The 24,579-nt window shown below is 51.6% G+C and overlaps 9 protein-coding genes across 9 annotated transcripts; 8 read left to right on the top strand and 1 right to left on the bottom strand.

Annotated features, from left to right (window-relative positions):
• Positions 1-103: 103 nt before the first annotated feature.
• Positions 104-1,968, top strand: SEPMUDRAFT_150677 (EF-hand). The gene is made up of 3 exons (XM_016906328.1): positions 104-227; positions 351-1,423; positions 1,516-1,968. The coding sequence occupies exons 1-3, from the start codon at positions 187-189 to the stop codon at positions 1,533-1,535; spliced, it is 1,134 nt and encodes a 377-aa protein (XP_016758760.1). The 5' UTR covers positions 104-186; the 3' UTR covers positions 1,536-1,968.
• Positions 1,969-2,230: 262 nt separating this feature from the next.
• On the top strand, positions 2,231-3,822 carry SEPMUDRAFT_165288 (RRM_1-domain-containing protein). Its single transcript, XM_016908164.1, has 2 exons — positions 2,231-2,371; positions 2,437-3,822. The coding sequence occupies exons 1-2, from the start codon at positions 2,274-2,276 to the stop codon at positions 3,509-3,511; spliced, it is 1,173 nt and encodes a 390-aa protein (XP_016758759.1). The 5' UTR covers positions 2,231-2,273; the 3' UTR covers positions 3,512-3,822.
• A 48-nt stretch (positions 3,823-3,870) lies between these two features.
• SEPMUDRAFT_165287 (Non-repetitive/WGA-negative nucleoporin family protein) lies at positions 3,871-8,270 on the bottom strand (the record flags this gene model as incomplete). The annotated part of the gene is made up of 1 exon (XM_016908163.1): positions 3,871-8,270. The coding sequence occupies one exon, from the start codon at positions 8,268-8,270 to the stop codon at positions 4,122-4,124; it is 4,149 nt and encodes a 1,382-aa protein (XP_016758758.1). The 3' UTR covers positions 3,871-4,121.
• Positions 8,271-8,693: 423 nt separating this feature from the next.
• SEPMUDRAFT_150675 (GatB/YqeY domain-containing protein) lies at positions 8,694-9,460 on the top strand. The gene has a single exon (XM_016906327.1). The coding sequence runs from the start codon at positions 8,702-8,704 to the stop codon at positions 9,284-9,286; it is 585 nt and encodes a 194-aa protein (XP_016758757.1). The 5' UTR covers positions 8,694-8,701; the 3' UTR covers positions 9,287-9,460.
• A 324-nt stretch (positions 9,461-9,784) lies between these two features.
• SEPMUDRAFT_165285 (uncharacterized protein) lies at positions 9,785-10,832 on the top strand (the record flags this gene model as incomplete). The annotated part of the gene is made up of 4 exons (XM_016908162.1): positions 9,785-9,813; positions 9,898-9,944; positions 10,109-10,430; positions 10,531-10,832. The coding sequence occupies 4 exons, from the start codon at positions 9,785-9,787 to the stop codon at positions 10,643-10,645; spliced, it is 513 nt and encodes a 170-aa protein (XP_016758756.1). The 3' UTR covers positions 10,646-10,832.
• Positions 10,833-12,958: 2,126 nt separating this feature from the next.
• Positions 12,959-15,365, top strand: SEPMUDRAFT_150673 (uncharacterized protein). The gene has a single exon (XM_016906326.1). It carries the CDS (start codon positions 12,989-12,991, stop codon positions 13,625-13,627), a length of 639 nt encoding a protein of 212 aa, XP_016758754.1. The 5' UTR covers positions 12,959-12,988; the 3' UTR covers positions 13,628-15,365.
• On the top strand, positions 14,056-14,952 carry SEPMUDRAFT_48956 (uncharacterized protein; the record flags this gene model as incomplete). Its single annotated transcript, XM_016909089.1, has 2 exons — positions 14,056-14,617; positions 14,681-14,952. Coding segments are annotated over 2 exons (834 nt in total), but the record flags the coding sequence as incomplete, so codon positions are not given.
• Positions 15,366-18,116: 2,751 nt separating the features above from the next.
• SEPMUDRAFT_119167 (uncharacterized protein) lies at positions 18,117-19,934 on the top strand (the record flags this gene model as incomplete). Its single annotated transcript, XM_016901482.1, has 2 exons — positions 18,117-18,257; positions 18,810-19,934. The coding sequence occupies 2 exons, from the start codon at positions 18,117-18,119 to the stop codon at positions 19,932-19,934; spliced, it is 1,266 nt and encodes a 421-aa protein (XP_016758753.1).
• Positions 19,935-23,281: 3,347 nt separating this feature from the next.
• On the top strand, positions 23,282-24,505 carry SEPMUDRAFT_150672 (uncharacterized protein). Its single transcript, XM_016906325.1, has 2 exons — positions 23,282-24,252; positions 24,305-24,505. The coding sequence occupies exons 1-2, from the start codon at positions 23,407-23,409 to the stop codon at positions 24,443-24,445; spliced, it is 987 nt and encodes a 328-aa protein (XP_016758752.1). The 5' UTR covers positions 23,282-23,406; the 3' UTR covers positions 24,446-24,505.
• Positions 24,506-24,579: the final 74 nt, after the last annotated feature.

Raw genomic sequence — 24,579 nt, 5'->3', positions numbered from 1 at the left:
ACTCGAGGTCTGACGTAGAAATACGCCCTAAAATTCCTGACCCTTCCATCGTTCCCCTCAGCAGCAGCAGCGGAAGTTCTACGCGCGCGCGACACGACTCAACGAGGAACATATCGTCTACTCACTCCGACCCGCACTGTTCTTCTAGAATATCACCGAACGCCTCGTCAACCTTCCTCAGGTGAGATGGCGTACAATCGCGGCTACAACCCGGATGCCTTGCCTGCGTAAGTCCTCGTCCGCATTTCCGTGTCGCTCGTCGATTATCTCGAGCTACCCATCTCCATCTCCAGCTCCATGCACCGATCACGACGAGACTCTGAACTGACCAAGCACGTTCATTTCAACAGGCACGCTGAACCCGAGCAAGCTGCGCAAATGTTGCACAACGGCGCACCAGCTCTGCCGCGACGAGATCATGCTGCCTCCAACCCGAACTACAACAAGCCCACGCCGCCTCCACCGTCGCAGCCGCAGAACCTGAGGCCTCAGCAGGATTCCTATGGCAGGCAGAGCACCCCTTCGGGAGGCTATAGAGATCCTCAACCACCCGGCGCATATGGCTCTTCCAACCCCGCACCACCTCCAAATCAAGGATACAACGACGGGAGGGGGAGCGCGCCGCGTCACGATTCGTACAATCAGCAATCAAACCAGCGATCGCAATCTCCGCGTTACGGCAATGGAGGACAGCAAGCTGGTTATGGAGGACAATCGCAGCAATATCAACAACAGGGGTATGGACAAGCGCCTCCGCCACGAAGCAGTTCAACTGCGTATGGTGTAGCGTCTCCCCCACCCGCGGCGAACTATGGTCACGGACCACCACCGCAAGGCTATCATAATCGACCGCCCATTCCAGAGCACCAAAGGCCGCCAACAGTTGCTCCGCCGCGAGACGGGAACGATCGAGATGCATTATGGCCCTTGTTCCTGCAGGTGGACAGAAACAGAACTGGGCAGCTCTCAGAGGCCGAGCTGTCGCGGGCGTTGGTTAACGGGGACTACACTGCATTCGACGGGCACACAGTGAAGATGATGATTCGTATGTTCGATACGGACAGAAGTGGATCCATCAACTTTGACGAGTTTTGCGGCCTCTGGGGTTTCTTGGCTGCGTGGCGTAACCTTTTCGATCGTTTCGATGTGGATCGATCAGGCAACATCTCCCTCCGCGAATTTGAGGATGCGTTGGTCGCCTTCGGGTACAGACTTTCTCCCCAATTCGTGCAACTTCTCTTTAGCACTTTTGCTCGAACGCGAAGCAGAGGTAGAGGCGATGAGCAAGAGAGGGAGAAGGTGCTGTCCTTTGACCTATTCGTGCAAGCTTGCATCAGTTTGAAGAGAATGACCGACGTCTTCAAGAAGTACGATTCTGATCGAGACGGATACATCACGTTGAGCTTCGAGGAGTTCTTGACAGGTGCGCAAAGCCTCTTTCTGTTCAACTCGATTTCGCCGCAAACCGATACCGGACTGTATTAGAGGAGGATACATGCTGACGATCATGGAAAGAAATCTTGAAGCAGCGCTGAGAATTCTATCCGGGACGAAGATCTGCACCCACCGGACAAGCTGGGTCATGTCAAGCAGCTTGCTCTCTTAGAGGAAGCGAGAGAGAGGGAGAGAGAGAGCAAATCAGGTTCGGGGAGAGTTCTGAGACCAGCCCGCTATATGGAGACCTGTGGAACAGTCAGGTAACAGAAGAGGACAGACGGGATGTCAGAAGCCAGATATAGCCTGGTATGGCTCTGCACAGATTCGCAGCCTCCACAGTGGCCCGACGGCGCATACCCTAGAAGTCGAATTCCAGAACCAGAACAGAGGAACACATGGTGGAAGTGAACACGGAGAGAGCATGTTATTGCGAGGAACGTTGAGCCAAGCACTAGTTACGGAGGACGTCTGATGCGATACCCATGAGTTATGCAGCATTGTTTGATACGACCATTACGAATTTGACATGTACCCGTGGAACGTTCATTTGCCGCTGTTGTTGTTGCTGTCGTTGTTGTTGTTGTCTGGATGTCTGCTTTTGGAAGAACGACAACCTGAAGGGACGTCTGAAGCTGGTGGCTCCAGGTCGTTGTGGTGGGTGAGACGAAACTGACCTGAAACCGCTCAATTCGGTTCCCTCCCACCCACTCAAATTGGTCTTGGCGTGAATTCGCCCGCGCCCATTCCGCGTGTACCTGCATTGTTGACGCGATCTTCCTGCATTCACAACATCAATCACAGAGACGACAACATCGCCGATCGTATCCCTCATCAGCATGTCTTACGAGAGTCCTCGGCTCTACGTTGGCAATCTGCCCTACGTCGCCCAACGGGAAGATATCGAAAAACTCTTCGCCGAGAACCATGTCGACATGTATGTACAGAAAGAAGCCCAAACTCTCTCGGATCGACCTGTTCCAAATCTCATCGTGTTTCCAGTAACAAAGTTGACATATCGATCGATCCGGAGACTGGCCGCAATCCAAGCTACTGCTTTGTCGAGTTCAAGACCCAGGAAGATGCTACCAATGCTATGAACTCGCTGCAAGGCATCAATCTGCAAGGCCGAGCATTGAGAATTAACCCCAAGACTGACCGCAAACCTAATCCAACCGCCGAAAGGACTGCGCGAGGCTGGGGACCACGGGCGACCGATGGCAATGAGAACTCCTACCCAAACAATCGATGGAAGCGGGAGGATGCTCAACCGCAGTGGAATGCCCCTGCTGAAGACCCGAAACGAGTCTATGTTGGCAGTCTGCATGCTTCGGACCAGGAAACCATCAACGCTGAAATGAAAAGCCTCTTTGAAGGATACGAAGTAACATCGGTCAGCAAGCTGATTACGCCTCAATCGGCCCTCCCGGACCAGAACTCTTCATTCTGCTTCGTCGAAGTTGCCACACCTGCGCAAGCTGTCGAGGCAGTCAGAAACCTCAACGGCAGGCCCACTCCCCACGGCGACATCTACCGTGTTAGTCACGCCAAAGGCAAGAGAGGTCCTACCACTGGAGAGCGAGAACCTTGGAAATCGCAGCAAGTCGAGACTTCCAAGGTTTTCATCTCGGGATTGCCTCAGATTGCCACTCAGGAAGAGCTGGATCACCAGATCCGAGAACTCTTTGCCGGACTACAGATCAACGAGATCAGCAAGCTCATCACGCCCCACGAGTCGAAACAGACAGAATCCGGAAACCACCACTATTGTTTCGCGACTTTCGATCGCCAGGAAGAGGCTCAGCGCGGTGTCGAGGCTATGAATGGTCAACCGACGCCTAACGGTGGTATTTACAAGATCAGCTTCGCGAGAGAACGACCTGCCGGTAATTTTGGACAGGCCGACAGGTTCCAGCAACGCGAAGGCGGTTACCAAAGCCGCGGAGGATTCCAACAAAGGGATGGCTTCCAGCAGCGCGAGGGAGGACAGGATTCACCGAGACGTCAACAGAGAGAGCAGCCGCAAGGGCCACCTGTCAATAGGGATTTTGGGAGCAGCTGGAGGAGACGTGATTGAGGAGTCGTTGTGATTGGAGACTGGGTACGAATTAGGTGCGAAGCGAAGGCGATGACTTGAATATTCACGGGTCGGGTCTTGATATGCGCATGTCGGGGCGATGAGCATCTCAAAAAGGGGACGAGGTCATGAGAGGCATTCGAGAACGAAGCCTTCTATTGAGGAGAGAGGGGGGAGAAATTCCCTTTCTACCTACCTATCTACCCACAGTCGTCATCATCTGTTTGTCCATCTATCCATCCATCCATCCATCCTCGAAGCTACACAGAGAGGAACTTCTTTCTGTCTCGAGGCTTTTGTGGTTACTTTGGTTTTCTCACCCCCCCCCCCCCCCTCTCCTCCGCCACTTGGTTGATCGATTGATGAAAGAGCTCTTTCACCACTCGCCACTCGTCATCATCGTCGTCTTCTTCTTCATCTTCATCTTCATCTTCATACCTCTTACAACCTGATGCAATGCGAAACGCCACGCTAATGGATCTCGCTGTAGACATACACATACAACAACAGTAACAGTAACAACGACAGCATACTGGATTCTCTCATTCATTTTTTGTGCGGCTTCAGTTCAGCGCATGTTCGATCTGAGTTACCATGGTCATTTGCAGCTTCAATTCAGCGCATTTTCAATCTGGTTGACCATGGTCAATGCGACATCTCGGACAGCTTGACCCAACGACGCGTCCCTGCCCAAGCTCCCCAAGCATTCCATCACCATGCTCGCGTTCTCTTCGGAGCCAAACAGCACTCGTTCACCGGATCTCTCGCTCGCGGCGAACCATTGTTGGATCAAGTAGACCATCTTCTCGCCCAGCTTTCTCTTCTTCCCACCCGTGAACGGTTGCATGTTGGCGTAAAACATATTCTCCAAGACTGGCAAAAGTGTCTCGTGGGGGATTTCCAGTTCGAGAAACATGTCAATTGCCCACGAGTCGGGGGGCTGCTGAGATCGAGGTTCTTGGGCATACGCCTCCAGTATGGGAAGGAGCGTCTGAATCGGAAAAGTCGATGGGTTGAGCCCCAGACGGCGACCCAGACGACGAACTTCAACGCCCACGGCTTCCCACGACTGCATGGCTCGGCCGTAAAGAGCGATCGTTTCCCCTGAGGTCTCCCTGATGAGTTGTTCCCAGCTTGCTTTTATGTCGGCTGGGTTGCGGTGGTCGGCAACTTTGAAGAGCAGGATACATATGTCATGGTATCTGGCTGCGTCGGCGTATTGGTTAAAGAGGACCTCAACTGGACGAATCTGGCCATTCAGGTCTTGTACCAGCTCCGCTTTCCGAGTCGAGTCTACACGAGATTCTGCACTAATACGCTCCAGGAGTTCTTGCTGGACTTCGGCAATGTCGATTAGGTCTGAGATCTCGCGAAGCAGACGTTGTTTGCTTTGTCTTGAGTCTGTGATGATGGTCTGTCGAGTGCTGGCATTTGTTCGTGCGCGTGAAAGGTATTCTATACGATCTGAAAGTGTGAGCTCTTCGAAACTTGAACGTGCAAGATCGAGCTGTACACCAGCTGCTTGCAGGTAGTCGTTGTGGTGGGCGAAATATCGCCAGAGAAGGTCGTTGTGGAGTCTGTGGTCCTGGCTACGCTTGCGAAGGTATTCGACGACGTATGGGTTATTGATCTCGAGAACACGATCTGGCTGGCCCAAAGGCGGCACGTCTTGAAACGTTCGCACACCAACGTACCAATCGTACAAGTCGGTGAGGAACACAATGTCGTCGGAGCTGTTGATGACATCGTATGCCTCGCTGCGACGCTTCATAGCGACAGTGTATCTGCCATCAACGACTTCTGGAGCATTTCCCGTGGCGTCATCGAGATGTCGGATGACTGAGAAGATTAACTTGTAGCTTTCTGAACGGGCATTGTAGGCAGCGATCCGGGTATCATCGCTTGGTCTGCCGTCTCGAAGCCAGGCCAGAGCTCGCTTCGACTTGTCCTTCTCGTTGGCGACAGCCAGACATAGTTGAATGGCGCCAGCGTAGAATGCCATGTTGACATAGTCTTCCACTGCCTTTCGCATATATTCGAGCTGTAGGCTCGCAGCGCATTTCTGGAAAAGGCGCTGGCTCTCATTGAGCAAGGCTCGGCCTTGTTCTGTCTGTCCGCCTGCATCTTTGGCGCGATTGACCTGTTCCTGCGCCTTGAAGATAATCACGTCGTCTGCGCTGCAGAAACTGCCACACCGCCGTCGTAGTGTCTCGGCAACTGTGTCAACGTTGCTACCATTGGCGATGTTGCGGTTTACGATGGCTCTGACCAGCTCCTTGCCCAGGTCGTGACCGACGCTCGAGACGAAGAGATCCTCGAATGTCAGCTGGAGAGCTTTGCCTCTGCTGTCGTCCTGAAGTAGCGCCAATATATCCTCGACACGCTCGTCAAAAAGAACAATTACAAAGCTGATTCCCTCACTGATCGTCTCGAGCAGCTGTACGAGACTGTTCATGTGCTGATGCTCGCCCTGCAGTGCGATCTCGTCCTGTCGTGTCTTGGCATTTCTCAATGAATCTGGTCCAGCCAAGCCTTCGATGAAGCTGCGGTTTCGGTCCAGAAAGTCTCTCAGTGTCGTCAAATCGCGTTGGATCGTCTTCAGCTTCTCTAGACCAATTGTAGGAACGAACTTGGCGCCGTTTGGACCAGGAGATGGATTCGACTTGATGATGGGCGCCTTCCATATCGACCGAATCAGCCTGGATATGTAGAGCGCGATGCCATCGTGTCGAGGACTAGGAATCACATTGTCGGCGAGGCTGGTGACATTGTCCACGACACCGTTGGCGTTGACATCTGCAGATCCGCCGTGCTCAATGAACACTTTCCGTGCTCGTTCGAGAACATCTGGATCCGAAATTGTAGCCACGCGACTGTCGGCGACATCAGTGCCTTTGCCGCATGCGACTGCGAGTGCAGTAGCACAAGTCTCGGCGCGACCATATGTCCGCACAAACCGCTTGACATCGCCCTCCATACCGTCATCGCTGGACGCCGCCCCATATCTCATGACAGCCGCGAATACATCTACGAGACGCTTTCTCCTGATAGTCTGAACACCTGTGTTTGTCACGATTGCGAATTCGGCTGCGGGCTGGTCGAACTGTACGGCCAGCTCGTTGCCAAAGCCTCTGGGCTCTTTTGCTGCAGAGAAGGCGTCGGTCAACTCTTGGACAGCGTTGGCCATGGCAGGCAGTGTAATCCACTGGCCATACTCGACATAGTTCATCGGCCCATTACCTTGAGGACCCTTGAGACGTGCGGAGTCTGGCGCGGTAATGTATACCCGGTCCCTATGCTCATCGTTCGGATCTTGTTGGATTGCGAACCAATAGCCCGGCGAGAATCGAGGAGCCATGATAGTGGGTGTAAGAAGGGTGGACGTATTGTCAACTTGGTTGTGAGCCTGGCCAGTTTGAGCCAGGGCTTGTGATTGACCACCAGACTGCTGGATTGCGCCTGGATCTCTGGGCGGAAATCGAATGTGAAGAATCTGCATGCTCGTAGGTGGATTTGATGAGTCCGCCGGATAGCCATAGCCCCTGGTCAGCGACAAGTACAATCGGCAGCCGGTACTCGTCGTTGCCATTAAACACAGTTTTGACGTCTCTGCCTTCGGCAATACGCTAATCGCCTGTATCCTCACATCTCGACCAGTGAGTAGATCTGTGCGACTGCTGAAATGGCCCGTGTTCTGCAGCAGTGCTGAGAATGGTCGAGAAATAGCTTGATCCAGTGTGCCGTCTCGTATCAGCCAGACCTTGATTTCGCTCGTACTGAGAAGTGTATACAGCAGAGCACGGGAGTCGTCGACCACGATTTGGGTGATGCGCTGTACGGGAGCACTTGAGCTGAAGAACGATCCCACGGCTACTATCTTGGCCGGGACAAAGCCAACATTGCCCTTGGTATGACACAGTCGTGCTGTTTTACCTCTGAACCATCCTTCTTCCTGTTGATATTGGAATTCGTAAATGTCGTCTGAGCTCCTGCCGGTGAAGAAGATTCGGCCGTTTGCACTGGCCCGGACCAGGTCGACAGAGAGCCCTCTTATGGGTATACTCATGCGGGTATTGTAGAGAGCCACGTCCGGCGCACCATTTCCCGCAGTCGTCTTCGCCACACCAAGCAACAGCATCTCCGAGTCGGTGCAGACCACAATCATTTGCTTGATGTCCTCGACAAACACGCCCGGCCTTGGGGGCACCATCTGCACGGCAGTGATGTTGCGATCATTCTCTTCGAAGCCCAGAATCTCGGGATTAGGCGAGTTATAGTCCCAGAGATACAGAAATGTGTCAAAGGCAACCCATGCGTAGCCAATGGGTGCGAACACACCCATCAGCATTGACATCTGGCTGCGGTTCGCCTGCTCTAGCAGCCTCGGTGGAAGATCATGCAACTTCATCTTCTGAAAAGGTTCGAGCGCCGAGCCAGCCTTGGGCTGCTCATACTCTCCACTGACTCCCTGTTGGACATAGTCTTCTAGCGCTGGAAACTGTTGTTCTCGCTCGAATGTGTTGTTGATGGTCCGAGCCGCGCGCTCGATGGGCGTTCGCGTTTGCGCGTTCGACTGTTGCGTCGGGGCACTGTTCGTCTGCTGCGTCGGGGCATGTTGGCGCAGAGTGGCTGCATTCGCAGCGAAGATGGTCTGTCCCAGCGGTGGTTGTTGCGACGCTGCTGCTGGTGTTGCAGCTCCCGCTGGTGTCGCAGCAAACCCACCTGGTATAGGCCTCTGCGGCGTCGCTGGCGTCGCCATGATCTCGTGCTGTCCTCCCGCTCTTTTGCGTCCTCACAATCTTCACCTTTCCCCAGAGAGACGGACTGGCGTGTGTTTGGGCTATGCGCTGGGAGCACCTGAAAGCTCAATTTGCGTTCGGTCGTGACATGCAGCGGATTGGGATCGTGATGCAGTGATCAGAAGTAGGAGATGCGCGCCGTCTCAGTGTTGCGGTCGTCGAGGGCGCCGTGGTAGGCAGTGGTGGTGATGGTGCTGGTGAGGTGTTGTGGAGGTGGAAGCAATAAGTTTACAGTGGAGGTAGAACAGAGCTCCGACGCGCGAGTGAAGATCGCGTCTGTCTGCAACCCTAATCGGACAGCCCAGCCCCATTGATGAATTGATGAAACAATTTCTACTTCCTTATTGCCAGAGACAATACTCAACTCGGCACTACCACCACAACAACAACAATGTCTCTCCATACGACACGCATGCTATTGAGGAGCCGCCTAGCGCTGCGTAACAACTGGATCTGTCCATTATGCCAGGCGACACGAAAATCCTCGACCGATGCGCCAGCTTCACCACTACTGGGCAAGCTCAAAGGTGACCTCAAGTCCGCTATGAAAGCCAAAGACAGCAACCGATTGAACGTCCTTCGAGGGCTTATCGCCGAAGTGACAAACTCCGCCAAGACGTCGAATCCCATCAAGACAGACATGCAATTGCTCTCTCTGCTGCGGAAGCGAACAGCAGCAGCAAAGTCGGCGCAAGAGGAGTTCAAAGCTGCTGGGCGCGAGGATCTGGTGGAGAAAGAGCAGCAGCAAGTGGAGGTGCTCGATGAGTACGCCGGCAGTGTCGAGACCATGAGCGCAGAGGACATTAGCAATGCGGTGCAGGCCGTGGTGGATCAGGCGAAAGCAGCTGCAGAGAACGTCAAAGTCAACATGGGAGACGTGCTGAAGAAAGTGTTGGGCCCTGGTGGCAGTCTAGAGGGGAAGCCTGTGGATCGAGCAGAGGTCGCTCGAGTTGTCAAGCGCATTTTGGGCCAGTGATATCAAAAAGTAATGATTGGGATACTACCTTACCTACATGCTCTCGCGGTAGGTAGCTTCAAATTGGCTCGGAAGGATTGAGTCAATATCTTCTATCGAGCAGTCTGTATGAATACATGTAGCTTATCTCGTCCGAGGATACCTAGGTACTTAATACCACTTCTCCTCTCTCTCTCCCCCCCTCTCTCTCTTATGACCACAATCCACAAATAGCCATATGATAGGTAGCAGAAGACAAAAACACCAAATGCCGTTCGATAACAAACGCCAAGATGACGCGGCTCTGATATACCTTGTCGCGTATCCGAACCTTTCCACTTCAATTTTCCCCTATATCACTATCATAAAAAGAATCAGCCACATCTGACAATCCAGCCAGCCATAATCCATCCCCTCCTTCAAGCAGCTTTTTTTTGTTCCTTCGAACGTGTGCGTGCTCTGCAGAGAAGAAGAAGAAGAAGAAGAAGAAGAAGAGAAAAGGGAGAACATCATCCAAACATGGCACCGCTCCTATCCCGAAAGAAAGAGTATGTTCCGTTATGGTAGAAGTCGAGGGATGATGATTATTATTATGACGATTGATGCTGACAGTTGGTTGTTTTTGTGTATAGTTTGATCTACCTCGTGTTCTTCACAATCCACATCCCTATTGTCTTCCGTACGTACCTATGGCCCCCTCCCTCCCTCTCCCTCTCTCTCGCCTTTCCAGCGAAAGAAAGAGAAAAGAAGAGAGACAGAAACAGACAGAGATCCCCCCAAAAAAAACTACTAAACCTAACCACTAACTTCTCACTCACCTCCCTTCACCCCCCGAATATACAGTCGTAGACATCTACCCCCTCTACCCCCCCTCCCTGATCCCCACCTTCATGACCTCTCTTCGAACCTGGTACATCGCCACCTACCGCGACGCAAACTTCGTCTCCCCGCCGGCGTGGTTCATGTTATATTCATGGCTCGAACTCTTCTATCACGCACCCTTGTCCATATGGGCCATTGGAGCACTTCTCCGGGACGATCCTCGGGTGCCAGGACATTTGCTGGCGTATGCGATGCAGACGGCTGTCACGACGGCGACGTGTATTGCGGATTTTTTGAGTTGGGAGGATTTGAGTGGGAAGGAGAAGGTGGAGTTGGGGAAATTGTTAGTTTCTTTTTTTCTTTCTTCTTATTTGTTTTTCACTTTTTTCTTTTTGGCCTTTTTAGTGGTTTGCTAACGATTTTCTGCATCGGGAAACCCGTAGGTATGTGCCATATTTGGCTGTCAGTGTCTTCATGGGCCTGGATATGCTTGGAAGGTTGAATGCAAAGCTGTCTTCTGGACGTCTGGTTGATGGGAGATTGAAGAAGGGAAATTGATTGATCTAGCAAGCTCGGGGATGGGAAGGAGACCGTATACCAAGCCGTACTCGCGTATGCTGGCCTGCTGACAAGGTGTGGTGATGGTGATGGTATTGGTGGTGAAGTGGTGGTCTAGAAGCACGAAACTAACAAGGCTAGGAGGTAGGATGTACATCCTATGCTTTTGGAGCTCTCAAACAATTGCATTATTAATTGCCCTCCACTGATTGATCCTAAGGTATCATCTGACAGGGACTTTACACGGGCATGCATGTCGATGGCGAATGATAACGTCCCAACCCTCCTCCTTCGAGCATCCGGCTTTCTCAGCCGGACCAGAGTGTCGGTTCGGATGCAGTCAAGCGATGCCCTGCACGGCAGCAGAATTATATATGATATGCAGTCAATCGCAAACCTGTGTCACGTCCGTTTCTTCAGAGCTCTGGAATGTCTTTCTTCGATGGCACAGATAGAGAGAGAGAGAGAGAGAGGAAGAAAGTGTGTGTGTAGTCCGAGTCCACAGGAATCGAATTGAGCTACACCTCATGTACCTGATCCGAATGATGCTTCCCTTGTTGGCGTGTTGCTGATCAATCAATACGAGCGTCGGCCGAGCTACATGTATACTACCACACAATGCAGTCCACAGCGCGCGGCTAGACCTGCCGCATGATTGCGTAATGAATGAATGAATGAATGAATGAATGAATGAATGAATGAATGAATGAATGAATGACATGGAATCTGACATTCCTGAAGCATGTATAATGTCCAGTTCATGGTTCCGAAGGTATGCTGTGGAACACAGAAAGAGAATGTCTCTGCACACCTACCTCCTAGGTAAGGTAGGTACAAAAAGATACAGGTATATATCCAGAAAAGCCGCCACCTCTCACTCGGGTAACATTGTTTCGCCAGAGAGAGAGAAACGAGAAGAAAAGGTTGCAACACGCATCAATACTACATTACCTTTACTATTGTACCTACATGAAAACGACACATCATACATTGTACGAGAGGAATTAGCGCGTAGGTGGTTGTTAATAAAAAAAAAGACTCTCACCCTACCTACCAGTCTGACACACACATACACAGTTACACACACACACACCCTTCGCACTCGGGATGCATCATTATATGCCCCAGATCGGCAATCCAACATTCATCGTGTTCATTAGTGGTTTCATAACTAAGGTATGTACCCAAGGTAGTGAAGTCAGCAACTCTGCAGGTCAGGTACATGTAGCCTAAGGTAGGTAGGTAGGTATTTGACGGTCGGCGACGGCGTACGGCGACGGCGGCGGCAGCGGCGGCGGCAACAGCAGTAGCATCAGCGGCGGCGGCGGCAACATTTCTGAAAAAAGAAAAAGAAAAACAACAACAACAACAACAAACAGGATCGAGCCAAGCGATGCCCCAAAAACAACACCTGGCTGTATGTATACCTACGGTCAGTCCCCCTGCTGCAAAAAAAAGGGTTGTCGTCAATTTTTTCTAACTTTTTCACAACACTGCTGGCTACCTACTAAAAGAAGGGCCCCCCTCCCCTCGCCCGCCCTCCCTCCCTCCCTCCCATGTATAGTCTATGGTATAGGAGCCGAGCACCTAGCTAGCCTAATAAGCCTAAGCCACTGGGGCTGTTGGAGACGGGATAGAGAGAAAGGGAGAGGGAGAGAAAAAGAGAGAAAGAACAAGGTTGGAATAGAGAGGATAAGCTCAATCCCAGTACAATGGGTTGGGTGCGGATTGTTTGACACAGTAATGGGTCGACGACCCATGACAGCGGCTCCCCGTTTTGCGCTGACGCTTCGCCTCGCCTGCTGGATTGAACAATAGCCTGTGGAGAGGTACCTACTCTCTACTGTACCTACCTACCTACTACCTACCTGCCTCTCCACCTACCTACCTCCCCTCTGCGTCCTACTACTGTCGTATGTTGTCACCGTACGTATGTGTACTGGGTACACCACATCCACGACGCTACGAGGTACATACACCTGTACTTTAGCCGATGCAGGTCGCGGTGTCAGTAAAGTCCGAAAGGCGAAAGGGGGGAAAGGGAGGGAGGGGGGTCGGCGCGAGGCAGGCGGGCAAACGCCAGGGTGAAGAGAATAGACGAGGCGCCGTGTGAGAGCCATGCTGCCATGGCGTCCGTTCGGTGGGCACGGTCTGCTGGTAAACTACTAACTTCCTACTAAACTAATACTGGCCGATCAGTAGTACGTACTGGACTGTGAACTGGGGTCGAGCTCAGCTTCATGCGTTGGCCAGACGCCCCCCTCCCCTCCCCCCTCCCTATTGTCAGTGAATGTTGTCATTCAGCATGTGAATGTCAGGTATGTCAGGTATATACTGTATGTAATGTATAATGCGGTGTCACGAGTTTCTTGCATGCCCAGGCTTTTTCTTACGTTCCCATGTCAAAGAAAATTCAAAATTGCCTACCTGGAAAGTGGGTGGCTGTCAAAAAGGCGCCCTTGCATCAGATTTTGCCGCATTCGGTCAACGCTCCTGGATGAAACCTCGGTGGGGATGTGCAAAGTTTTGCGAGGAGGCATGCCCGTCGACGTGCTGGAAAGCCTCGTCACAAACAGACTCACAGAATTCCTCACAGTAGTCTGCTCTGGAACCCTTTCGTCAGCTCCCGCTTTCCGCTCTACGACTTGCCCTTCCTGTTCGGTATCTGCATGCATCGTGGGGGCCTCGATTCCGTATGGCCCGGCCTATCTGATACACACAGCGCCATGCACCGGGTCTCTAGTTCGACATAGACCTGCAGTGTGGAAGCTAGACGAGCACCGTCACACTGGTCATGCGGCACCGTTCGTGCGGCTGCTGGCGCAGACCTCTATTAGCTCTGGTCGAAGTGTGCACAGGCGTGGTTGGCTCATTTGCCATGGGCATAATGATGCTCCCAAGTACATCTCGGCCACTCTGCAGCCTCTGCTGGGATATGTACCGCTGCACGCAACGTCGACTGCAGAATCAGAGTTCAGTTAGCGGACCAGTGGCGCGGCACGAGCTGGACTGAGCAGAACACTGCCCAACTTGCCCATCTCGTGTCAGCCAGGAGCTCTGCAAAGCATTCGGTGTCTGAGTGCACAGCTGGGACAGAACGAACAGCAGCAGCAGCAGCATGTCCATTCAGCCACCAGAAAACAACGCCATCTTCCAGTACGCCGGGAGGAACTATCCTCGCTATGCTATACAACACCACATACACTGTGTCCCGGTAGACGAGGTAAGCTCGGCCCAATATTGCTGGCTGGCAGCGATGTGATATGGCATCCCGGCTGTGACTCAGGCTCTGACTGTCACAGGAAGAGGAGCAACGCTTCGATGAAATCAACGAGATCTTGCAGAAACTCCTGGGAGATGGCTTCGAAGGCGTCGTTCTGCCCCCTCCACTTCAAGAAGGACACAGATTAGACGAAGCTGACGTCCTCGATTGTGGCTACGGTAAGGCCGCGTGGGTGGACAAGCTCTTAGGCTACCGGCCGGACGCTGTGGTAGTTGGGATCGACCTCTTCACCGGGCAAGGTAACTCCGACGAGGACGAGGATGAGGAGGACGATGAGGACGGTGATGGCATCGAGTCCTTCATTCGAAAGAGGTGGAACCTGAACATTCCTCTGAGACAAGATACCAGCAGCGACAGACTCCGGCCGGAAACGTTCGACCTCATCAACAGTCGCATGCTCATAGATGGCATCAATGCCAATCGTTGGGAGACGTATGTTCGCGAGCTGTATGCATTGTTGAAGCCCAATGGCTGGCTCCAGATGGTCGAATTTCACGCCATTTTTCAGTCCGATAGTGGTCGAGATGCTCCGTTCTTGAGCAGGTGGTGGGATTGGTATAGCCAGAAACTGCTCCAGATGGGAAAGAACCCTCGGATAGCGTCGCAACTGAAACCTCTGATGGTCAACGCCGGCTTCACAGATGTGCACTACCACGTCTCCCGCCTTCCCGTGGGAAACTGGGACCCAGGTTCGTCTCCGTTCTGCTGGAAGCCTCGTACCATGCAGCGCTAGCTCACTGACAATTTGCAAGATCGCGTACAGCTCGGCATCCAGGCTCGAGACTTGATCACGCAGATGCTGAGAGATGTTTCACTGTATCCATTCCTTGCTCTCGGCCGGATGCCCCGAGAGCAGTACGAGAACTTGCTGGAGGGCGCTCGACGAGAGCTGCATCAGCCCGGGTTGAAGCTGTACCTGAATGTGTCAGTTTTTACAGCACCACATTTCATTGCAGAAAGTCATGCAGCTGATGATTCGTGTAGGCACGTCGCGTATGGCCGAAAGGCGCGCCGACGGCGTTGACCAATCTCGTTCGCCTGCGGCAACGAGCCCCTGCCGTGCCGGTCTCGTGATCCTTCTCGCTCTCTCTGTGCGCACCGCGCCGGTCTGCTCGCTGCTTCGGCGACTTGGGATCCTTGATATATTGCGAGACCAGCCGCGACCAGAACCGCTCGGCATTGGTTGTGTCGGCCTCCAGATTTCCTACGCCTGGTGATGGCGTCGCGAGAGAGAGTGTGATGATCGACAAACATGCCTTCGAGCTCTGAGCAGAGCATCGTGTCCATTGGTCGCAATTCGGCTTGCGCGATCGTCTGACGTGTCACACAACAGTCTGCGCAAGCATGAGAGCTGGCGACAGGACTGGAATGGTGGTGTCCCTACGCATCGTCATGGCTTCGAAGCGCAGCTGCAGTGCATGGCGGCGTTGCGTCTCGAATGCAACGTATCGGGCGTGACAGCACTTCCATAGACATACCTACGGAGCAGACCGAGCAGTGAGGCGTGATGGGAGGGAACTGCGGTCACTATAAGCTTCTCCTACTTGGAAAGCAGTGTCTGCCCATCTCGATCGGATATGCTGTCGGCGACCCAGTGCAATGGATCCGAAATCAAACTCAGCGGTAGCGTGCAAACTTTATTAATCGTCGCGTCAAGTGCTTCCAATGTTTCAGCTCACCCAAAATATGCCTGCCTTGCTCCCCCGGCACACATCCAGATCCAGTACTCCACGACTCTTCTTGCACAGGTGACATGGAGGCCTCCACAGCTCGAGCGCAGAAAACTTATGAGAGGTAAGTTCGTCCACCACTGAGACCACTCCACATGGTGTCTGGGGCTCGGAGGCTGTCGAGCACGCAAAAGAGGCTCCCGTAGCCCGCATAGGCCACAAGATGATCAGAACGCTTCTGATGGGCATGCTCGGACCTCCCTCTCTCGAAAGCCTAGTAGACAACGGCTGGCTATTGGTGCGTGCGTATGGCGACCCCGCTTGCCTGTGCTCGAGCTGCATGAGACATCGAGCACGTGCCTGAGAGTTCCTGGACGATAACTGCATGTATTGCCGGGCAGTCAGCAGTAGTAGTAGTCAGCAGTCTGCCACCCTCTCCACCCTCGTCGACTCCGGACGACTTCAACGTCCCTTCTATGGGCTTCCTTGAGGCTTGTGGAGTCACTGGAGTGTGGAAGAAGCCCGGGGCAGCATTGGCTGCACCCTTGCCACGTGTAGGCCGCGAAACTGGCGACGCTGGCAGCATAATGTACTCGTGTTCTTCTCTTCGTCAGACGGAGATCGCAATGACGCCTCAGCAGCAAGAATCGAGCAGTGCGCATCCTCGCGAAATTTCAAGGCAAGAGCGGTCTGCAGAATGAGAAGCGACCGCGCACTTGCTTCCGTGTGAGCTTGATTCGTTTTCGAAATACAGCAGCGAAAACATCGACTCGACTGACGGAGGACGTGTGGCTCGCGTGGGTATCCGCACTATCTCATGTTAATGTTCAAGCACGAGAGCTCCTACCCGCCGTCCGGCCGTTGATTGAGTGGACAGAAAGCCGAGAAAAAGGCAGAACTTCCCATCACAGGAGAGTCCTGTACCAGGCCTCACTATCCTGCCTGTTGTGGTCAGCAGCTTAGCAACAGGCCAAGTGCGCAATCAAGTTGGTGCAACTCGGCTCTACCTGCAATTATACTCCCTGGAGCGGCATTCAGGGATGCATATCAGACCGAGACCATGCTCTCAGTAGCCACAGAGTGATAATGCAGGCCTTGTAGGTGGCATGAGCAGTAGGGCTGCCATCTTATCGCTGGATCAGACACTGCACATAGGCACATTACCAAAGTCCACAGTCTTTGATGACGGGAGTGTGTCCGCAACGAGAGGCCGCGGCTCGTCAAGCTGAACTGGACGCTCCATTGTGTTGCCGCTGAGCCTTTATGACGCTCGACTGCAATGCTTTGGCACCGCAAACCTGCTTGTATGGAGGTGGGCGCTTTCACTCTAAGTGCGGCGCTCGCATCAGATAGATGAGGCCGGGGCTTCCTGTATCAGCCCCGTGGATATTGACGAGTCCTTGATGCCGCCCGGCTGCGTATTCGCACACGCGATGAGGCGAGGCGTCCAACGTCTGCGCAAGCAAGACGCGTGTGTCTCTGCCACTGCGCAACAATCTCAATTGGAACCGACAAAGTCGCTCGTTAGCGTCGTGGGCCGCACCTGAAGTGATCGAGTGTCAAATGGCAGGAATGGCACATGAGTATGGGTGTGGGTACATGTACGGTATGCGCAAACTCCCATAGCATGTCACTGCGGCATGGGTGATCGCATCGCATGTCCTCCACATGGAAGTCGAGTTGGTGGTTTTTAGGGCGCAGATCTGCACTGCAAACCGTCGGGCGCCACCTCCACGCACACGATAGACCAGGCAGTTCTCGGGACAGTAGGCGTACTGCTATCTATGGCTAGGAGATACCTAGATAGGCTTCGTCCCATACGCCCAGAAGGTACGGCGCTCACAATAATTGATTATATACCTCCTTGTTATGTTCTCATAAGGCGAGAGGGAGAGGGGGAAGGCCACCCGAGGAGTCGTCTTCAACGTGCTGCTTTGATTGGCCGAGCCCTCGGCAATCTAGAGCTCGGTACATACCTTATCAGAGGTACATAAGTGTTTGGACAGAAGGACATGGGTGCCCTGGCATCATGTGACATGAGTTATATGAGATAACAGGGGCCACTGATTCCTTAGCATATGTATATAGAGTTGGGGATACCCACCCCCCCTCTTTTCTCTTCTTGAGAGGTCAGACCTCGGACCTCAATTAATCCACTTATTGATTGGTATTCTATCAATCTTCTCAATTGGGCACTAGTGTGGTGTGTGGTTCCAACAGTTATGAGCCCGGCTAGCTCTGCTTGATTAATCAAAGGAATCAATTGGTTACTGGATATCTCCCGGAATCACCTGAGATTGATCAAAATCCGCTGTATCAAGAAAACCCGAGGACCGCACACTATCACTTTATGCCGGCCCAAACCCGTTCATCCAGAAGAAGAGAAGAAAGCCCGAGCCCATTAGATCAGCTTACAATCGACCGATCCCCGAGTCCTGAGTTTCAAGAGGTTGAAGAAACACCTAGTGGCTCGTGTCCTGGGCATTAAGAGTGGTTTGACGAATTCAACGAAGACACTATGGCTGATTCACCGGAACCCTCATTATCAACGACGACGTCGATTGCCAAGCTGCGCACCTGGCAGGACTGGAATGTGTGGATCACCCACATTGAGAACGAGGCAGAGGCCCTCCAGATATGGGATGATATCAACCCAGGAGTTGATGAACCAAACCCAGAAGCCCCTATTCAGTCCAGAAGACAACTAGTCTTTGATTTTAACTCCCTTCCTGATGACGTTACACCAATAGCTCTCAGCCTTGCTCAGTTCAAGCATAGGTGTAACAAGGAGGCATAGGAACTTAAGCAAAAGGGGTATCAGAGGATCTTATCAATAATTAACCAGTCTCTGTCTCCAGACCTCCAGCATAGGGTAATCAACTGCAAGACTCTGAGAGAGAAACTTAAGAAGCTCTCAGAATACACCAAGCCCAACACCCTTGCTGCTACTCAGTTATTGAAGAAAGAGTTGGAAACCCTTTCTTACCTACTATATAGAAAGTCTATTCATGACTATATGCACCTTTGGTTTACTTGGTATAGCAAGAGAGATGCTGTTGGTATACAAGCAGACAATGAATCCACCTAAGCATGGTTGTCTTCTATGGCTCTAATGTATGGAGACTATATGGCCACAAGGACAGGGAGGCTGCTTGATAAGCAGAATAATAGGGAGGTGACAACTCTCCATTCAGAATTGAGAGCCTGGCAGTCCTACTTTCAGTACAATGGAGACACCAAATTCAAGAGCAAGCACAGAACCACCGTCGCCAGTATCTCAACCGCCGCTGCAACCGAATCATCTTCGTCCTCAAACCGATCCTCATCTTCAAGACTAAGCAAACCATGTCTCTGTAGTAGGAACCACATGTGGAAGGAATGCTACTACCTCAATGCCGAGTACCCGAGGCCTGAGGCATGGAAGCTAAGAGATGATACAAAGAAGAAGATTGAGAAGAGATTCAAGGAGGACAAGAACCTGAAAGAGAGAGTGGACAAAGCAATTCAAGCTTACAACGCTGCTCAAGGTCAAGGGTCGAAGGACAAAGAAGCCAAGAACAAGTTAGGTATAGCCGCAGAACTCGAGGACACTGCTGCTGCTGCTACCCTGGAATCGACCCCTGAGGCATCTGTTGGATTAATTGGTTATACCCGGCTCTACAACGCAGTGATTCTTGATAGTGGTGCCAATATGCACATTATCAACGAATCCATAAGGGCAAGGATCGTCAGATCTGAGTTACCAACCTCCTCTGATATAGTGATATCTGGGGACAAGAGGTACCAACCTGAGGCAATTGTTGATGCTACCATCAATCTGGATATAGGTAATAGAGTTACCAGGAAGCTCACTCTTCTCAAGGCAAGGCTTATTCCGGGATTCTTCACAAGTTTGGTCTTACTGCAGATCCTTAACAAGAAGGGTATTTACCATAATACTAGAAACTGGCCAGACAAGTTGATTACTGGCCAAGCATATAAGGAGCCCAGGCTTTGGGCATGCCTTACCCCTGAACACAGTGACGATAGACATGGTTACTGGATTATTGAACGATTGCCTGCAACAAGAAGTGTTGCTGGGACCACTGGAATTCCTGTTTTATCTAGAACCCCTGGAATTGAGGAGGTGAAGTCAGTATGCACCCCACACTCTGAGAATGCGGGGAAATCAACCTTACCTGCCTCAACGTCACCTGCTGGATCTGTTGCTGCTGCACAATCCAGTTATAAACCACTTCTACCTTTGACAGCAACGGCCAATCAGTGGCATCAGTTGCTGGGCTATCTATCTGTGAGGGCTATTGAGAACCTGGAACCTGCATCTAAGGGTTGCTAGGTAATTGAGTCTAAGAAGGAGACTCTAAACAGTGTCAATTGTGATACCTGCTTGCTGGCCAAGGCCAAAGCAGTGATTTCGAGAAGGAAGGACAAGCACAGAGAGGTGCTGCCTGAGGCAGAGAATGCCAAGATGGCTGTCTGTTCATGGGATCTTATTGATATGACCCCTTCTCTCCCTAGACCAAATGGATTGGTCTTCAAGTTTTACAGCCACTAGTACTATGACCAGGAGGGCTATTATGTAGGTAAACCTGTGGCAACCAAGCCACAAGCAGTTGCCAAGTTTGGAGGACACTTTAAAAGGATGGAAGTGTCATTTGGTGCTCAAACCATCCTGGTCCGCTCTAATATAGAGGCTACTATTGGGAAGGATGCTAGAAAAGCCATATCCAGGTTAGGTATCACTACTTTGCCCACTGCTGCTGATACCCCTGCCTAGAATAGAGCAAGTGAGGTTGCTGGAAGAGAAATTGTTACCAAATCCAGGACTCTCAGGATTGATAGCCATTTGCCTAAGAACCTTTGGCCATAGCTTATGGATTCAGCTGTTTACCTACTTAATAGGACCCCTACTGCCAAACTCAATTGGATAACTCCATTTGAGAAAGTCACAACTAAGAAGCCCTTCCTTAGCTATCTCTACCCTATTGGTTGCAAGGCCTTCGCTCTCCGTAGAGACATTGCTAAGAGAGACAAGATAGAAGAGAGAGCTCATATTGGGTACCTGATTGGGTATGCCTCCACCAATATTTTTTGGATCTGGATTCCTTTACTTAATAAGGTAATCAGGACAAGAGATGTGGTGTTTAAGGATAATGAGAGGTACAATCCTCTGGATATCAATGGACAAACCTTGGGGGAACTGGTTCCTGCTGCTATTCACCAGACTGTGATTGATTCAATCTCAATGCCTGAGGAATCAACAAGTAAGGGCATGGATGACCCCTTTCTGGCTACAAATATTCCGACTTTTGCTGTCCAACCTTAAGGTAGTGAACAGCAGGGAGGTGAGATGCCAGAATAGGAATTATTATACCCAACGCCGCCGGAGACACCCGCCAGAGACGAAGACAATGTGGCTGCCAACCAAGGTCAAGTTGGTCAGGCCCCGGGGGCCTCACCGGGAACACCCGCTTTTTCGGTCTCTTATTAGCACCCTGCCTCAGATGGGGAGGTGGAAGAAAGTACCCATTGGTACAGTGTGGACAACCATGGACGATGGATCGACCATGGAATTGGACGGTTAGATGAACTGAGTTCTGCTGCTGCAGCTTCACTCCAAGCCTACACTCTACCCAACCTCAAGGATCCTTATCAAGTAACGAGTTCACTATCACCCCCTGCCAACTGGAAAGAGATGGAAAGGCATGTCTATTACCAACAGTTCAGGCAAGTAGCATTTGATAAAGCTGGAAAGCTTATAGGCAAGAGGACATTTAGGGTATTCTTTGGTTACAAGGGCTACAAAGTACTATTGGTCTGGGTATTTACCTACAAGACAGACCCCTCAACTGGTGAGATTCTTAGGTATAAGGCCAGGCTTTGTATCCGTGGGGATCTTCAATTGCCATCAACTTATAAAACCTATGCTGCTACTTTGGGGTATAAGGTATTTAGGGCCATTACTGCCCTGGCTTTTGCAAGGAGGTTGAAGACTAGGCAATAGGATGTAGTGAATGCCTTCCCAAATGCCACTATTCCTTATACTATGTATTGTTCAATCCCTGAAGGGATGGAGGAGTATGGATTTGGACCAGATACCTGCTTTATCCTTGAGAAAGCACTCTATAGATTGGCTGAATTACCTCGCCTATAGTATGACCTGTTTGTTATAAGGATAGAAGACTATGGCTTTGAGCTGGTTCCTAGAATTGACTGTCTGATGGTGAACATGGATCTCTACCTGCTCATAATATTCTATGTGGATAATATCAGGTTGATTTATGAGAGGGACAGGGAGGATCAAGCTATCCTGTTCAACCAGTACCTGCTTTCTAACTTTGAGGTTACTCAGAAAGAGCTATCCTTCTTTCTGGGCACAGAAGTCCTGGAATCACCAGACTAGGAAACCCTGACCATGTGCCAGTCTGCCTACCTAACAAAGATTAGTATCAAATTTGGTGTTTATGAGAGGACTCGATTCCCAGATATACCACTTCCTACTAGAAACCTGGAACCTGCTACTGATACAGCCAGGCCTGACTTCATCAAAGGATATCAGATGAAGGTTAGTTCAATTGGTTATGTAGCTGTTTTGGTAAGGCCGGATGTGGCAAAGGCATATGCTACTCTTTCTCAATTTCTGAAGAATCCAAGCCAAGCTTATATGGAAGCTGCCAATCACCTGATTGCCTACCTCTATAGTACTAAGGACATAAAGTTGCACTTCTATAGGGACAAGCCCAAGATGGAGCTGTATGTGGATGCTTTATTTGGTGACAACCCGGATAGGAAGAGTTTACAGGGATTCTTGATGATGATGTATAGTGGGGCTATTGATTGGCAAGCAACTAAGCAGAAGACAGTCACCAAATCAACCGCAGAGGCAGAGTTGTTGGCACTCTCATCAATTGCGGGTAATGGGTACTGGTGGACTCGACTTTTCTCGGAATTTGACAAGGTATTTCCACCTGGAAATGAGCCATCTGGGGAACCTGTCAAGGATGGAACCATAGGTGGAACCAAGGTTTTCTGTGACAACCAACGTGCAGTGGACATCGCCAATTACAAGCATGGATCTCTCAATACGGCTTTGAGACACGTTGATATCCACCAACACTGGGTAAGACAGGAAACAATGGCAGGAAGATTGACCGTTGAATGGATTGGTACTGCCAAGCAACGAGCTGATAGCTTCACAAAGAACCTCCCCAAGGGGTCATTCCAGTCATTCAGGACAAGCCTGGGGCTCAGGTAAGTAAGGATATGGACATGGTTGATTATTAGATTGAGATGGACGGTCACTATGTCTGGTATTTCAGCTTTTCTTATGTAATCAAGCTGAGGGAGGTGTGTTTGGACAGAAGGACATGGGTGCCCTGGCATTATGTGACATAAGTCATATGAGATAACAGGGGCTACTGATTCCTTAGCATATGTATGTAGAGTTGGGGATACCCACCCCCCCTCTTTTCTCTTCTTGAGAGGTCAGACCTCGGACCTCAATTAATCCACTTATTGATTGGTATTCCATCAATCTTCTCAATTGGGCACTAGTGTGGTGTGTGGTTCCAACAATAAGGTACCTCCTATTGTACCTCCTATGATCGTACCGGCGCATATCGGCCGCGTATCAGTATCATCATCATCAAGTGTTCTCATCACACATACATGACGGTCCCGGCTCCTGCCCCTGCTTCAGTGCCTCCCTGCCCGCGTCGCGCACCACATCCTCGATATCGTTGTTGCGAAGAATACCTGTAACAGGATACCTACAGGTACCTGTTGAATCGAGCCAATTGCTCAGAACCATGGCCATCCATCCTGAGCTCGCGAGCGCCTCCTCGCCACCTTCCGATCCCATCGAACGCGTAGAAGCATGGACTGTTTCTCTGTCCCAGGCTACAGATGCTCTCGCTGCAACATCGATTTCGAGCCCACCATCCCATGCACCACGCGTCACCATTGAGATTCCGCTCGACGAGCAAGCCCTTCGCGAAGACCATCCCAAACCGAGACGCGAGGCTGTTCACACTGTCTACAAGAAGCGCGAACCAATCAGGCGTGATAGCGTCAAGCGGCGTGAAGCGCTTCTGAAGGGGAAAGAGGGCAGTAGAAGGAGACACCGATGGGAGAATGATAGGTTACTGAATAATCCCCACGCGGAGCCACCACTGCCCAGTGATTGGCAGCCCACTCCCACGCACACCGTGCAGAAAGTACCGTACTTCTTGGCCCCGCTGTGGGATGCTGAATACAGTCGAAAGACACAAGAGCGCCAGCAACGAGCTGCAGCAGCAAAGGCGCCTGCGAGTAGAGAGGAAGCTGTGGCGGCGCAGGTCACGTCGGAACTGCGGGCGAAGCTCAAGAAATCGCGCGGCGCGAAGAACCTGCTTCAGGGACTCGAAGAAGAAGTCCGCATGTTCGTCTGTCAGTGGGAACAGAAACAGCGCGAGCTGGAGAGTGAAGGTCTCATTGAGCCTGACAGTTCGGACGACGAGATTGTCTTCGTGGGCCGCAACGGTGCCATGTCCGACGACCAGCGCAAGGAGAAGGAGGCGAGGCATCTTCGCAAGGACAAGCTGGTTTTCCAAAGTCTCGTTGACGAGAATGGAGCCGCTTTCGGTCGTTACTTGGTCCACTCCATTGCGCAATATGTAAGTGCTGTATTTCATTCCTGGATGCGGCATGAGGTGCTGACCCTGCCAGTATGGTCTCTCTACTTGGTCTGTTACCACGGGGAGTCCAGCACGACGTGAGGCATATGTGGGGCTAAAGGTCGATCCTATAACCCGTCGACCGAGCTTAACGCATAGTGTGCTCCCGCGGCCATTGTGGACCAAGGTGTAGCACGGTAGACATGAAATCTTGTTGTTTTTTCCTCCCAGAAGGGCTTCTACCAGATCATTTGAATCACCTGTTCTACATCGGACCTGCGCCCCATTGTTGCCAGATCTCTTAACCGATCGCAGTTGCCAGCTGCC

The sequence above is a fragment of the Sphaerulina musiva genome (assembly GCF_000320565.1).
Source record: "Sphaerulina musiva SO2202 unplaced genomic scaffold SEPMUscaffold_8, whole genome shotgun sequence".
In the NCBI taxonomy this organism is placed as follows: domain Eukaryota; kingdom Fungi; phylum Ascomycota; class Dothideomycetes; order Mycosphaerellales; family Mycosphaerellaceae; genus Sphaerulina; species Sphaerulina musiva.
The sequence above is the reverse complement of the archived record's forward strand: the minus strand, read 5'-3'. Positions and strand labels throughout refer to the sequence as shown.